Source organism: Anolis carolinensis, unplaced genomic scaffold (assembly GCF_035594765.1).
Source record: "Anolis carolinensis isolate JA03-04 unplaced genomic scaffold, rAnoCar3.1.pri scaffold_12, whole genome shotgun sequence".
NCBI lineage: Eukaryota > Metazoa > Chordata > Lepidosauria > Squamata > Dactyloidae > Anolis > Anolis carolinensis.
The window spans coordinates 24,883,664-24,900,088 of NW_026943823.1; the positions used below are offsets into that span (position 1 = coordinate 24,883,664).

The following is a 16,425-nucleotide window of genomic DNA, read 5'->3' on the forward strand; positions in this document are numbered from 1 at the left end:
CTAAGGAATCAAATTAATGACCTAGAAAACAAGCTCAAATTAAGAAACATCAGGTTGGGGGTAAATCCCTAGGGTTTGATGACGGCAAGAAATACAAGATTCCTTTAAAAATAGATGATGTAAGTGTTGGGGAAAATAAACATATAGACTTGATAGAATGACAAGGGCCATTTGCATCATTTTAACATGTGCCGGGTGCCTTTTCTGACTTGAGAAGATGGGGATTCAAAGAGAGTAAATCTAGATAAGCGTGTTTGCAATAAATGAGTAGAGGAATAAGAGGGACTAGGAACCAGCTGGCTTTAGCTCAGTATGGGCTTAAAAGCTATAAATTACAGGCTAATTGCGGCATTATTTAAGAAATATAAATATTGTTTTCTCGAAGGTTTCCATGGCTGGAATCACCGGGTTGCTGTGAGTCTTTCAGGCTGTATGGCCATGTTCCAGAAGCTTTCTTTCTTGACGTTTCGCCCACATCTGTACCTCACAACCTCTGAGGATGCCTGCCATAGATGTGGGCTCGGGCTGTGGCGCAGGATGGAGAGCAGCTGCAATGAATCACTGCAATGAATCACTCTGACCAGGAGGTCATGAGTTCAAGGCCCGCTCGGAGCCTATGTTTGTTTGTCTTTGTTCTATGTTAAAAGGCATTGAATGTTTGTCTATATGTGTAATGTGATCCGCCCTGAGTCCCCTTCGGGGTGAGAAAGAAGGGCGGAATATAAATGCTGTAAATAAATAAATAAATAAATAAACGTCAGGAGAGAAAGCTTCTGGAACATGGCCAGACAGCCCAAAAGACTCACAGCAGCCCATCAATATGGTTGCTCTGCTATAGTTGTATTTTCAGAAGAAGAGAAAGAGAAAGAGGAGATGGAGGAAAGGAGAGAAGGAAGGAGGAAAGAAGATGTAGGGAAGAGAAAAAGGAGAGGAGGAAGAAGAGCAGCAGGAGGAGAAATTTCTTCGTTCTATGAAATGAATGCATGAATGACTGGAAGAACTTACTCTTTAGCGCTGGTTAATCTGTGGTTGGGAATTGGAGAAATGCAGGGCGGAAGCAGGCATGAAGCATCCTCCAAGCGTTGTTTCTTGTTCTCACCAAACGTGTCCAAACTTTCCGACTGCTTCGGGCACAAGAAGAGCAAACAGATGTTTACAGTTTCGTAAACGCTACATCCCATGTTACTGACATCTCATCCCACCATTATTACCCATCACTGCCGAACATATGGAAACACAGTGCGTATTCCTTGGAGCAATTTTAACTCTCGTTCGGCCCAAATTGTGTAGACTATTTATTTATTTATTTCCTGAAGGGGACTCAGGACGGATCACAGAACATACATATGTGGAAAATATTCAATGCCATTTACACACTGATAGGACAGACAATTGTACATAGATAGAGGTATATATTTATAGGCTTTTCCCATCTTCGGCATCTTGGAGGCGTGTGCTCGGTTCCGGCAATGGTGTGTGTGTGTCTTGTGTCGCTCCATCTTCCTACCAAAAAGCTTTGTTCATAAACTTCCTCCTTGATCGAATTGCCATCATTTTTCTGGCATTTCCTTATGGGTGCCTTAAAATACCTCCCTGCTTTTAAAAAAGTGGTACCTGTTTATCTACTCACACTTTGCTTTCGAACCACTGGGTAGGTGAAAACTAAAACAAGGACTGAACATTTTCAGCAACTTGGTCACCTAAATTGGTCCAGGTATACGCTTGCTCTGTGCAATAATGTTTTTACTGACTGTTAGGTTTGAATTTATTGTTTTTCTAATGTGGATTTTTTTATTATAATGTGTATGGTATTGTCATTTTATACTTTTGATATTAATGAAGAAATTGTGGCATTGAATGTTTGCCATTTATATGTATGCATATAAATGAGTCCCTCTGGGGAGAGAGGGCGGTCTAGAAATAGTTATTATTATTATTATTATTATTATTATTATTATTATTATTATTATTATTATTATTAGCTGGGCTGAAGGCCAGGAGCTCACCCTGACCTGGGCTTCTAACTGTCAACCTTCTGATTGATAATATTTACAGCATCTGGTAGTTTACCCTACTGTGCGAAAACCCAGATTGTTTGGGTAAGCAACACCTTCCCACAATCAAATGTTCATTTTGTAAAATTCAACACAAATCGAGTGTTTTGAGGAACACTCAAAACAGCACATCCAATGGGGTTGGAAGTGTGACAAAACAATGGCGGGAGTGAGTAGTCTTGACTCTTCTGTGATAGTCTCTATGGAGGAAACACTAGTTGAACTTTCTAATGGTTTCCGCCAAGAATAAGCCTCAGTCTCAACTTGAACCAAACAGTATAGTTCAGTGTTCCCACTCTGGTCCTTCCACAGATACATAAACCTCACTTGCCTAGTTTCCAATGGACGTCACAACTTCTGAGGATGCCTGCCACAGATGTGGGCAAAACATCAGGAGTGAATGCTTCTGGAACATGGCCAGACAGCCCAAAAGACTCACAGCAGCCCAGTGGTTCCGGCCATGAAAGCCTTTGACAATACATTAGACCAGAGACGGTTGTCTGGAAGCCTTTCAGTGTGTCTCTAACAGACATATGATTTGTTTGCATCTGTCTTTCCTTTCCGACAGCTCTAAAAGTGGCATCTTCAGAAGGCAAACAGTAATGATAACGGAACTGCATTTGCTGAAGATTTACAGTATCCTTTTTTAAGTGTCCTACAACCAGCGAAACCAGAAGCAAAGAACCATTTCAGGTCAGTTTTTTTAAAAAAGCTCCATTCAGATGACTGCAAATATTCATTTCTGATATAAAGCCCCTGTTTTCCTTCTAAAAAACACATTTCAATTTGAAGCATACTGTCGTATCCCACACGATAGGATGCCCATGGGCATAGATAACATAAAACACGAGATAAAGCATTGTCTCTTGAGTCTCAATAGATTCTCCTTTACAGGTAGCTGCTGCTGCTAAAAAGAAGAAGAAGAAAAAGAAGACAGGAAAAGGAGGAGAGCGAGCTACTTAAGTGAATGGCATTCTGATACATTCACAGATGTTTACATAACAAAGCCCATGCTCTCCTTTGCACGCTCAAAGACAGCACTCAGCAACTGCTTTGGCATGGACACTCTGCTGCTTTTAATGGAGGCCTGCCTATTTCGGTTGGAGGAAAATGTGATTTTAATGGTCCAGACACTGCAAAGAACATCATCTGGCAAAGATACAGTGAGACAAAGCAAATAAATCCTGCTGCCCTCTTCTTAATAAAGGTTAAATCTCGTTGTGTCTGACTCTGGGTTGGTGCTCATCTCCATTTCTATGCCAACGAGTCGGCGTTGTCCATAGACACCTCTAAGGTCAAGTGGCCGCACAGCACTGTTACCTTCCCACCAGAGCCGTATCTATTGATCTACTCACACTTGCATGTTTTCAAACTGCTTGGTTGGCAGAAGCTGGGGCTAACAGAGGGAGCTCACCCCACTCCCTGGATTCAACTCGCTGACCTTTCGGTCAGCAAGCTCAGCAGCTCAGCGGTTTAACCCGCTGCGCTAATGGAGACTCCTCTTCTTGGTCTATTATTTATTGATTGATTTTCAGGTTTTGTGCAAAATTTGGGCTGCTCTTGGGCTTCTTGCGTCTCCTTCTCTTTGGGTGTGCTCTTTGGGTATTGTTTGGTTTGGGCCACTTGTAGCCTTTGGCACTGGATGTCCGTTCTACCTTTTTGGGTTGCTTTTCCAGGTTATTCCAGGTGAATTACCTGATGAAGCACCTCTTCCTTTCCCTCTAGACCAGGCAGGGCAAACCAAGGCCTGGGGGCCGGATGCAGCCGCCTGGGTGCTCACCTCAGGCCCTCCTCATTTCAACGTAAGGACATGGTGCCTGCCACATCCTCATGCAGAAAGAACGGGGGAGGAAGACACACAGCAGCCGAGAGCCTTCTGGAGGGCTCTCAGCCACGGCATGTCTTGCCCTCCTCCCGGCATAAGGACTGTATGAGCAACCGCGTCCTTGTGCTGAGAGGTTGGCCCAAGGAAGAGGTTGGCCCTCTGGAGACCTCTCAGCCACCACCCGCGTCATCCTCCTTCCGGCATAATGCCAAGAGGACAGTCCAAAGATCAAGGGAGGAGGATCAGGACAGTCATCTCAATTCTGGTTCTCCTTCCGACATACGGATGGGGTCAAGCAGAAGGACAACCTGAGGATGAACAGCTCTAACACAAAAGTTATTCAAGTCTGGTATTGGTTCCAATGTATATAGGCTTCAGGGATACATAGTCAATGAAAATATCTTCCAAACAATTTAAACAGATGGTTGGTCGTGTTGCTGTATACAGGGGTCCCGGGTGTAGACTTGGGACTTCATTTGGACTTTACTTTTGAAGACTTTCTTGAGAGCGGTGCTCCATCATTATTTTCTTCATTCCAGTATACAGCAACACGACCAACCATCTGTTTAAATTGTTTGGAAGATATTTTCATTGACTATGTATCCCTGAAGCCTATATACATTGGAACCAATACCAGACTTGAATAACTTTTTTGTTAGAGCTGTTGCTCCTTTTCATTTTGTCGGGTACTGCCAAATTGAGCTTTGTACGGGGAACTGTAATAATATATGTCATTTGGACACATTTTCTTTGTACATAGACTATTGTATGTTTGTATAGATACTTTACAAGTATTCTGGGATTTTGTATAGCAACCTGAGGATGACCCAGGCCCTTCCCCGCCCCTTCTCAGCCATCCCACCCAGCATGTACCTGGCCGCATTCTCTCGGCATGGCCCCAAGGCAAAAACGTTTGCCCCTGTCTGCTCGAGACTAATGCCTGAGATCAGCATTGGACTACTGGTTTGAGCATTGGGCTATGACTCTAGAGAATAGGATCTGAATGAATGAAAATGTACTGGATAACCTTAGGCAGGTCACATATTCTCAGTTACGGAAAACCCCACGATAGCTTTGTCCTAGGGTCGCCATAAGCCAGAAATGTCTTGAAAGCACAAAGCAACATGAAATGGACAAGTGCCACAGATGCACTAAAGGCTGGGAACCGACTGGGAGTTGCAAATGAAAAGGGACGGATTTACCTTGTGTTTCCTTTTCGACTTGGTGGGTGGTTTTTCAGCCACGAGTGTCGGGGACTCCCGGCACGGCCGCCGGTGCTTGGCGTTGGCCTCCCTGGGCTCCACCTTGCCCGGCACGCCCTCAAAGGCGTCTTGCCCGGGGATCCGGGAGAGCAAGCCCAGGTCGATTTTCACCCAAAGGTATTTGAGCTCCTCGAACTCTTTGAGTGGGGAGAGGGGCTCGCTCTGGACCATGGGGATCGGGGAGAAGAGGGGCTCCTCCAGGTCATTGCCGTTGGGGTCGAGGGAAGCGCCGCTGCCGCTGCTGGCCAGGCTGCTGACGCTGAGGACGTTGATGGAGGAGTCCTTGGCCTTGGCCCCGCCGTCCGGGCCACCGCAGGCCTGCAGGGTCTTGGCCTGCAGGTTCTCCTCCTGGTCCGTGTTGGAATCGGACGTGGAGGAATCCGTTTCCACAAACTCCCGAGACTTTGGGATGGTTTTGCTGGGGCCCCGGTACTTCTTCTTTTCGAGCGGGGCCCCCATGGTGGTCCTGGGCTCCTTCCTGGGGGCCGTCTTCCCCGGCGCGACCTTTGTGCGGACTTTGGGCTGCTCTTGGGCTTCCTGCGCCTCCTTCTCTTTGGGTGTGCTGCTGCAGGTCGTATTTGGTTTGGGCCAGTTGTATTCTTCGGCACTGGGCGTCCGCTCCACCTTTTTGGGTTGCTTTTTACCAGTAGTCCTTTGGGCGGCGGGTTCATTGTGAGCGGGGGATTTCTGCCTGGAGCCCTTGGCTTCCGCCGGGGCCTTCTGGGCGACGCGGGGCTTGGCCTTCTCGCGGACCGGGCTGCGCAGCGCCCGCTCTTTGGGGTCCGCCGGGGCCAAGCTGCTGCCGCCGAGCTTGCCTTTGTTCTGCGCTTCGCCCTGGGAGCCGGTCTGGGACTGAGCGCTGCTCTCGCCGAGGTTCTCGTGCTGGGTGGTGATGATCGTCTTGTTGTGCGGATTGACCTTGTTCAACCATTTATCCAGCTGCCACTTGTTCGCCGAGGGAGGTTCCGGCTGCAGGAGGAAGGAGAAGCATCCTTGTAAAATAAATCAGCAATGGAACATCACATTCGAGCCACCATATTTTATATCGTTTGAGAGATCAAGTAACACGTTACAGCTTCCGTATCTGCGGGACTGATACCTGTGACTGGATTTACCTGCGCCGCACAAAATATGCCCTTTCTAGGCACTTTCTAGGTCTCAATGCAATTTTATGGTGACCTGTGAAGGCTGTTAGTTTTGCTATTGCCCAAGTGAAGTCCAGGAAGGTGTCTCCCTGTGTGTTTTTTTAATTTTTTTTAATTGTTATTTTGTCGTTTTATCCCACTACCCCCCTCCCCCTTGTACATGCAATTTATACAACAAACTACAGAAGTTACATTTGAAATATCAATCTCAATCTTTATTATTATTATTATTATTATTATTATTATAAGCCAAAGAGCCTGTGTTGTCTCTAGACACCTCCAAAGTCATGTGGCTGGCATGACCACGTGGACACTGTTTACCTTCCCGCTGAGGTGGTACCTACTGATCTACCCACATTTGTATGTTTTCAAACTGCTAGGTTGGCAGAAGGTGGGGCTAACAACAGAAGCTCACCCCATCTGCAGATTTGAACTGCCAACCTTCCGAGCAGCAAGTTCAGCAGCTCAACAGTTTAACCCATTGCTCTTTCATAAGAATCACAAGAGGTTCTGCCATTTTTATAATAATGAACATGGCTATACATGTATGTGCATGTGTGCCTTCAAGTTGATATTCTTGTAAGTTTTCATAGGCAAGGAAAATTCAGGAGTGGCTTCATCAGTTCATTCCTATGGCATTTAGCCAACAGCAGAAGGACTATAACAGGGGTTGCCAAACTAAGGCCTGTGGGCTTCATAAGCACTGAGGTTTTGCATTTACAAAGGGGTGGGAATATTCCGTCGTGGGAATGAAATTCTAACCTGAAAATATAAAATTGCATGGAGAGGAGGGGCGTAAGGTCTTAGGGGGTTACCTCCGGCGTCCCACTGCGTGACTCTTCATTGCATTCACTGTCACTGGAGCTGGTTTCGCTGTCCGAATCTGACTCGGAACTGCTTTCGGATTCACTGGAGCTTCCGGAGCCTCCACTGGAATGTATTAAGACTGTGTTGTGTGGTGTCGGCAGCGCAAGGCCACTGCAAACAACACGTGGAGAAAGAAAGAAAGAAAGAAAGAAAGAAAGAAAGAAAGAAAGAAAGAAAAAGAAGGACAGAGATGGGTGTTAATGTTTCACAACAAGACCTCTTTCTCTCCATTCCTCCATGGCCATGGTAGGTTCAGGATCTTGAAAGTGAAGCTCACCCAGCTGTGTTCACACTGGATATTGGGCTGAATGTATTTCCCCGCCTGTTTTCCTCCCACAATGGGACTTCCTCAGAGACAGGTGCTTCAGCAAGCAGACTTGCAAATTAAACCTGAGTTAACCTTAATAATAATAATAATAATAATAATAATAATAATAATAATAATAATAATAATAATAATCTTTATTTTTATATCCCACCTCATCTCCCCGAAGGGACTTGGGGCGGCTCACAACAGGGACAAGCCTGAACAACAACAACATATTTAACATACACTTGAAACATTCCAACAATACACAAAATAAAATAATGGACAAATACATTAAAATCCAAGCAGATAAAATCAGAGTAATTAAAAGCAAACCAGTGGGGACAGGTTTCATAAAGTGCTGTATCATGGAAATAAGTAACAGTGATAAAGTGCCATATGCTTTCAAAACAGAAAGAAGTATTCTAATGACAGCTCTTTTGGGCCTGTTCATTTAAACGTGCTCTGGACCTTCTGAAGATCAATTGCAAAACATGTTAAATGCAAAATACATGTGTGAGGAAACATATGGGCCTTGGAAAACAAATGTTTTTCACATTCGAGGAAGCTCTTCTGAAGAAGAAAGGTGGTAAAATGTCTACTTTGATGCCAAAACTCCCAACCGACTTCTGGCAACAGGAATCATTCTGTTGCACTCCAGGCCTGGAAACCCCTATGACCACTGCACCACACAAGAGTCCAGGAAAAGACATATAAAAGCAGAAATAATAAAGAAAGATATATAATCCAAAAAGGTTTAGCATTATGCATATACAGATATTCCAAAATTGGAGGAAACATCTGAAATCCAAAATACTTCTGGTTCCAAGGACTGTATTTGAGAAAAGGGAGACTCAACCTGTAACATTAAATGTGGGACCATCCAATGGAAGTGATTGGCAGTAGATGCAAGGAAGATAAGAGAGGTTAATGAGGTTGATAATGTAGAATTTTGGTTGCATTAAAAAATCCCCAAAGTCCAAAATATTGAGTGAAAATTCTGCAGCGAAAATTCTGCAGCGAAAATTCTGCAGAACCTTTTGGAATCTCTCTTAGCGGGAAAGATACAATGATCTGTTCCTGCAAGTTTTTGTTGAGTCCCCTGAGAAGGGCGGGATATAAATATTGTAATAAAATAATAAATAAGTTCTTGTTTCCTTCTACCTTTCCTCATGTGGAGTATTGACTTAGTGAAAGTTTGAAGGAAAAACTAGTTTCCAGGCCAGAATGCCCAAGGCTTCTCTAGGGAACCTTAATGCGCCTTCGGCTCTCCGTCTACGGCTCTGGAGAGCGGGTTTAGCATAACCCACAGCATTCGTTAAAATTAATTTTTAAAGTGTTTACATTCAGATATTAGAGCTGCCTAATGCCCTTCGTTGGAGCATAAATTATAGATGTGTTGACCAGAGTGGGAAAGAAAAAGAAGACTCTGCATTTCACTTGGTGAATTATTTAAAACTGCAATTATTTGTTTTTGCGGGCCACATTCTAACAGGTTTGGATGTGTTGCAATAAGTTATGCCTTCTTGAGCTCTTTGGGGTGGGATTGATTTTGTCATTTGGGAGTTGTAGTTGCTGGGATTTATAGTTCACCTACAATCAAAGAGCATTCTGAACTCCAACAATGATACAATTGGGTCAAAATTCCCACACAAAACCCCCATTACCAACACAAAATACTGGAGGGATTTGGGAGGAATTGAGTGGTTCAGGGGAGATATAGTTCACCTACATCTGGAGAGCACTGTGAACCCAAACAACTACGGATCTGGACCAAATTTGGCACCAATTTGGGAGGATTTGTCGTCTGTTTCCAAAAAGTAAGTGAAGGACAAGCGGAGAGGGTTTCAGTCTTCTCGGCCAAAGGGATTCCTTTGACAACCCCTCTGACACCACCTCGTGACCCCCCCCCCCGGGGGTCCTGACCCCCAAGTTGAGAACCACTGGAGTATAGGATTAGTTAAACCAATTTTAATAGCAAATCTCAAGCAACCAGAAATTAAATTTATCTGGCATCTTCCAATCCCTGTGGGTGCCGGTTAGCAGAGAGTCTACTGTATTTTGAATAGTCTTCTTAGGCATACAGACGAGGATAAAAGCAACTGTTAAGAGAGTAGTAAAAGTGAGCTCAAAACGGCCTTCAATTATTGGATGAAGGCAAGACAGGAATAATCAAACCAAGACCCAGCCTGGCCTTAATTTCATTTCTGGCAAAAAGCAATCCGAAAACTATCCCCAAAATCTATTAGGTGCCGATGCCGAACGATACTGCAAGAATCTCCTTCTGCAAGATTGCAGGCTGGCTCCAAAGAACGCTTTTCCTGTCCATCCCAGATATGATGAGGTCATGTTTGCCTTTCATCTCGGATAACAAAATTACGGCATTGGCTCCTCTTGCAATTTCATGCAGAAGGACCCCTGGCCACCGAGCGAGCGAGCGAGCGAGCGATGTCCCTCGAAAGCAGGAGGGTCCCTTTGCGGCGGCACTTAGCGGCAGCGTGAGAGCAGCCCTGCCGTGTAATCACCACAATGAGAAATGCCTTCCTCCGTCCAGCGCAAAACGCAAGATCAATGCATACTGATAGGCAGCACAACTGATTCCGGGAAAAGGGACGTATACAAAATGGGACGTAATGGCCAAGGCGAGTGAGGAGTGGGGGAGGGCACCGCCATTTCCAAAAGGGAGATTAACCGAAATAGAGAAATTGGGAGCCTTTGCGGGGAAGGAGGGAGTGCAGAGGAGTGTCTTTGTCACCCCAAGAGAAGCGCCGTTCTGCCTTCCCTCTAATTTCAGGCCACGTCCTTGGCAATGGTGGGCGATGGAGCTGGCTCCCACACTGGCTCTGAGGGTATATCTACACTGTAGAATGAATGCAGTTCGGCACCACTTCAAGAGCCAAGGCTCAGTGCTAAAAAGCGACCCATTTAAGGAGGAATCAGGTCTCAAACAGGGATGATGTGTGATTGCCCCAACCTTATTTTCCATCTTCATCGCTATGATACTTCATCTTGTTGATGGGAAGCTTCCCACTGGAGTGGAAATCATCTATCGAACAGATGGCAAGCTATTGAACCTCAGCAGAAAGCCACAACAACATCTGTTATAGAATTCCAATATGCTGATGATAATGTTGTCTGTGCACATTCAGAAGAAGACCTACAAGCCACTCTAAACACCTTCGCAGAAGAATATGAGAAGCTCGGCCTCTCATTGAACATCAAGAAAACCAAGGTGCTCTTCCAGCAAAAGGCACCAGCCATTCCCTCTGCAATGCCAGGAATATTACTTAATGGTGTAACATTAGAAAATACGGACCTTTTCCGCTCCCATGGCAACCACCTCTCCACAAAAGTCAACATTGACCCTGAAATACAATACCGCCTGAGCTCTGCGAGTGCAGCATTCTTCCAAATGAAGCAGAGTGTGTCCAAGGATCGGGACATCCGTACGGAGACGAAGGGGCTTGCTTATAAAGCTATTCCCCTCCCAACACTGTTATTATATTCCTGCAAAATGTGGACAGTATACAGACGTCACACTCAACTCCTGGAACGACTCCCTCAGTGTTGCCTCCGAAAACTCTCTTGGGAAAAAAGGTGGACAAATGTCAGAGTGCTGGAAGAAGAAGCAAAGACCACCAGCATTGAAGCGATGCTCCTACGCCACCAACTCCACTGGACTGAAGGCCATGTTGTCCAAATGCACAAAAATCACCGTCTCCCAAAGCAGTTACTCTACTCCCAACTCAAGAATGGAAAACAGAACATTGGTGGACAGGAAAAGAGATTTAAAGATGAGCTTAAAGCTAGCCTCAAAAACTGTGGCACAGTCACTAAGAACTGGGAAGCCCTAGCCCTTGAGCGCTCTAACTGGAGGTTAGCTGTGACCAGCAGTGCTGTGGAATTTGAAGAGGTACAAATGGAGATCGGAAGGGAGAAATGTGCCAAGAGAAAGGCATGTCAAGCCAAACCCTGACCAGGACCACCTTCCATCTGGAAACCGAGGTCCTCACTACAGAAGAACATATGGATCAAGAATAGGTCTCCACAGTCACTGACATACCCACCACCAAGACTCTACACTTGGAGGACCATCATCCTCGGACGATGAGGGATCGCCTAAAGGAAAGGTTATGGAATCCCAGGATTTGGAGTCTGGTGAGGCACCAATACCCTTTAGCAGAGGTAAAGAGCAAAGATCTTGTAAAACTACAATGCCCACGATTCCATAGAATTAAGCCATGGAGTCCAAGTGTAGGTAATGATGAGATAGGAATAGGATGGTTAAATAAACAACTAGGCCCTAGTAAAAATACGTATGGTCTACTTTACTGCCGCCTCCTTCTAGATGGCCTGTTGAATTTGATTCTTTTTTTTTAGATTCTCATTATGTATTAGCAATCGCTCGTACAGCAATGTGACAGAGAAATGGTGCACAGCTGTAAGGAATTGATTTAGCTCTTAAGATCAACACACACAATGCAGAGCCATAGCCTTCACCTGGTGACAATTGCACATTACAATGTGTGTTAAGAGGAGAGAGAAAACGGAGGCAGAAAAAGGCCTGTGATGAATAAATAAAACTCCATTCCCTGGCTCTGAAATATTTTACATTCTTTGTGCTCACCAAATCTAACAACAGTGCAAAGCTACATTAAAAAATAGAGGCTAAGATCCTGCACCAAGGGCTATGAGTGTAACCTTATGGTGACATGGACGTCTCTCATTCTTTCCAAGGGTCACCACGAGTTGAAGTAGATTTGAAGGCAGAGAACAGTAGGGTTGGGCTCGAATCCTGTTTCATCTGTTTCATTCGTGGTTTTGTACCGTTTCGTCCATTTGGATTGCACGGAATGGTACAACCCCATGGGAACAAAAGAGACAGTGAAACAAATTTTTAAAAAGGTGGCCATTTGGTCGGTTGTTTTTTATCACTTGGCTGTAGATCCTGGCTTGCAGGGCCTTCAGCCAAACGCCGGGCACTCAATGATCGTAGGCCCTGCTCAATGTCTTGTAGGCATGGCTCTCAGGGCCTACAGTTGAGTGCCGAACGCTCGATTGTAAGCCCTGCAAGCTCTGTGAGTGCTCGACGGCTCATAGGCCCGACTCATAGGGCCTACAGTTGAGCACCAAACGTTCAATGCTCATAGGCCCGGCTCGCAGGGCCTGGCACTTTGACACCCAAGGCCTGAATTTTTTTTTGTTTTTGTTGGACCTTGGACGGAAAAGCCAATGGTTGGAATTTTTTTTTCTCTTTTGGATGTGGGACAAAACTCCCATTCAGATAGAAGCCCCATTTTTGGAAGTGGCAAACAAAATCAAAACAAAACGTATAGTGATTCCATACAAATGCACAAGACTAATAGATACACTTCTGGCCTGACTACTTCCAACAGCTCTTTTCCTTATTATCTATTATAAACCTAGTAAATTAAGTAATATTTCCCATCACTAGTCCATGACATCACAGAAAACCTCCCAACAAGTAGCCAGCCATAAACAGTGTATTCATTCTAGTGTATTGGTCTTATGATTTTTGGTTGGCATTTGACTGATGTGTGTGTGTGTATAGATAGAGGTTGAGACAATATGGATGTGGGAAGCTAGGCCACTGCATTGAGTTTCCTCCTTCCACTGAAACAAGGTTATCAAGCTTTCCCTTTTACTTTCAGCATTTTCTGAAGCCGGAGATTCATTTTCCAAAGGCCTCTTAAATGATTATGAAGCTGTTGTACGCATGGGTTGTTGTTCTGCATCATAAACGAAGAATGGACGTGCAATTTATGCATTACTTATTTTTCCCTGCTTATCGTTGAGGCTGTTATTACATTATTTTCAACACATCATTTACTCTTAATATTTTAATAAACCACTTGAAAGGTGAAACAGAGTAGTTACAATACAAATACCATGCGAACCACTGATGATTAGTCATCTTCTTCAGAGTGAATGCAGTCCAGCCCTTCTTCTATACATATATTCCGTAATCAAAAGTGTCCTTTAGTGTACCAAGGCTCCTAATTAAGCAAAGATTTTTTTAAATTGGTTAGAAATTAACGTGCTGGATGTTGGTCAAACACAAGTCATGTAAATCATGGTGAATTCTCCCCAAACCTCTGGTTCAGTTGCTGATCAATTCCTCTGTAAACCGTGTGCCATAGGAAAGGGTAGGAAAGGGTTATGCTTTGGCAACTAGTTTTGCAAGAGGTCGAGAGGTGACGCAATTCACCTTTAATCTTATTTAGACTGAACTCTGTCTTGAAGGACCTGATATTAAACTGAGAGCTAAGCGTTTCCTCCTCTTCACCTCGGAATAGCTTGTTAATTATGGCATTCGTAATGCGCGAAGAAGAAGAGGGTGTTTCTGCTGAAAATAAATGGATTTCAACAACCTGTTAAACATTATCTACAAATCATAAAATGACTATTAATAAACAGTTGCGGAGGGAAGAGAGGAAATGACAGCGATTACAAGATTCGGCTCCCCTGCTTTGCCTAATGTTATCAGTGTCAGATTGACGCTGGCATCTTAAATCTTCAGCGTGGAAACCCTGGATGTCTAAAAGCTCAGTTCCTGTTAAAACAGAATCTCCAACGCCCGGTGATTGTGAATGACAGTAAAAGAAATGGCACAAGCCTTCTAAATCTATCTGACTGACAGCCTTGCCTTCCAGCCTATATGTGTTGCCGTCGACTGCGGGAAGATTCCTTTGCTTCTCAAAGGTGATGGAATCATCCAAATCAGTCAGGTTGCAGCAAAGTCTGTGTCTGTCAGGATTCCCATAGAATGAGTATGGTGTGTGTGTGTGTGTGTATCAATCACACACTAGTGATGTGCATTCGGGACCTACCTTGTCCCATTTCATGTTCCAGCTTTTGGCATGGCCCCGTTCCATTTTTGTCTGACCTCCCGAAATCGGAAGGTCAGACATTTGTTTTGTTTTGTCTTCTAGGCTGAAAGATTTGTTTCCTTTTGTCCCAAAGCACCTGGGCCTATGGGTGAAGGCTTTGGCCTAGCCACCCGGGTCCCGCTGGGCCTGCAGCTGAGTGCCGAGTAAGGAGCGCTCCTTGCTTGGCAATCGGCTGCAGGCCCTGCAAGGCCCAGGTGCGTAGACTCAAAGCCTGCACCTGTAGGCTCGGGAGCTTTGGGCCTATGGATGCAGGTTTTGGCTTATGCACCCGGGCCTCACAAGCCTGCAGCCAATCGATCCGAAAAACAGGCTTGGAACGGATACCAGCTACTGTCTGCCTTTCGTTTCAATTGCATTTTTGTTTCGGGGGGGGGGGGGGGGGCTTTCCATTTCTATTTCCAATGGACGGTATGAAACAGAAATACAAATGAAACAAATGCAACAAATACTGTGCACATCTCTAATATATACATGGTGTCATAGTTTAATATTGGGCTGGGTTTCTCAGTAGGGTTGCCAGATCTCAAAGTATGGTCCCAAGCCACCAATTCTCACTTTCAGTCAGGAAATACAGACAGGCAATTTACAAGCTAAATTGTAAAGGATAAAAATACATACATACAAATATTGATAAAATTATATAAAATATAAAATTATATAAACTATAAAATAATACAGAACAGTCCCATCACCTTGGCTTCCCTCTTTCCACCAAGACCCTCCTGGCCAGTGGGTTGGTAGGCAACCCGACTTTCCCGGGGTATTTTGATTTCCCATTTTTATCGCTGCTTTTGTGGTATGTTGTAACCTGCTGTCAGGAGCTCTTTCCAAAAGCGCCCGGTGCGTGACTCATCTAAATCCTCTGTATGACTCATTTGTACGGGAGAGAGATCCCGAGGAGCTTTAACATTAAGTTTTCAAAAAAGAGCACAGGAAACAAAGGAAAGAGAAGGAAATGAAAGACCGGCTCTGCGGGATAATAACTTGTTGCAATGGCATGAATAATTATCCAGGCCATGCGAGATTAAAGTGGAAATTCAAAGGGATTTGCGGCAAGTTGCTTGCATCATAACTATGTTTACAAACGGTGAATAGCAGCTTGGCTTTACCCTTCGCCACAGAACCTGCTTCCTCCCATTATGGATCCCAGCGGCTCTCTATTGGCGGGGAGAAAGAAGTAGAAGTTGGGAAATGGTCCATTATTTCAAAGAGGAGCTTTCATCGGGGTTAGGAAAACAAGTCCCTCTCTCTCTCTTTGTGCAGCTGGGCCCAGCAGAAGTCACACTGGGCTCAATTCGCTCGCTCCCAAAATACCCCAAGGCTGCAATCCAATGTGGAACGACATGGAAGCCAAGGTCTATTGCTTTTCTTGGCTTTAGTTGTCTTAACAATAGTAGTTCGCCTTTTCTTCCTATCCATTAGTTTAAATAACTTTTGGAAGTTCATGCTGGATCTTTTGGTTGCAGAGATGGCCATCTTTTTCTCTTACTTGGCTTTTTCAGTCTCATTACCTTGCTCTTGGTCTTGGCCTTTCTATCTGGTTTGTTAGATTTGGGGGATTCTTTTGTAATTTTTTTTGTATCTATTGTTGACTGCTACCCTGTTTCCCCTAAAATAAGACATCCCCAGAAAATAAGACCTAGTAGAGATTTTGCTGAATGCTAAATATAAGGCCTCCCCCGAAAGTAAGACCTAGCAAAGGTTTTGTTTGGAAGCATATCCGCCAAATAGAACACCAGAGCCTAAAAGATTGGTAAATGTACATACCATAGATTATTGTACATGAAAATAATGGTAGTAACAAGAAATTCTTGATAGGATTCACAGTTTGTCTGGTTATGCTGATTTGTGATGACAACTACTGTACAGTATATAATAAATGTTCATTTTTTTGTTCAACAATAAATGTGAATTCTTCTTCATGAAAAAATAAGACATCCCCTGAAAATAAGACCTAGAGCATCTTTGGGAGCAAAAATTAATATAAGACACTGTCTTATTTTTGGGGAAACATGGTAGGTTCCCTTTTACCTTAGGGCTCTCATCCTCAGTGT

The 16,425-nt window shown here is 44.4% G+C and overlaps 1 protein-coding gene across 5 annotated transcripts in view; it reads right to left on the minus strand.

The window, feature by feature from the left end:
* aff2 (ALF transcription elongation factor 2) overlaps nucleotides 1-16,425 on the minus strand; it is a 331,356-nt gene that overhangs the window by 34,633 nt on the left and 280,298 nt on the right. For 4 of the 5 annotated variants that reach the window (XM_062963858.1, XM_062963856.1, XM_062963859.1 and 1 more), the window contains 3 exons: nucleotides 7,102-7,264; nucleotides 5,082-6,110; nucleotides 1,006-1,124 (listed from right to left, as the gene is read on the minus strand). In XM_062963858.1, the coding sequence (XP_062819928.1) occupies nucleotides 1,006-1,124; nucleotides 5,082-6,110; nucleotides 7,102-7,264 (1,311 nt within the window). The remainder of the gene's footprint in view (nucleotides 1-1,005; nucleotides 1,125-5,081; nucleotides 6,111-7,101; nucleotides 7,265-16,425) is intronic. The other variant, XM_062963857.1, reaches the window with a different exon arrangement.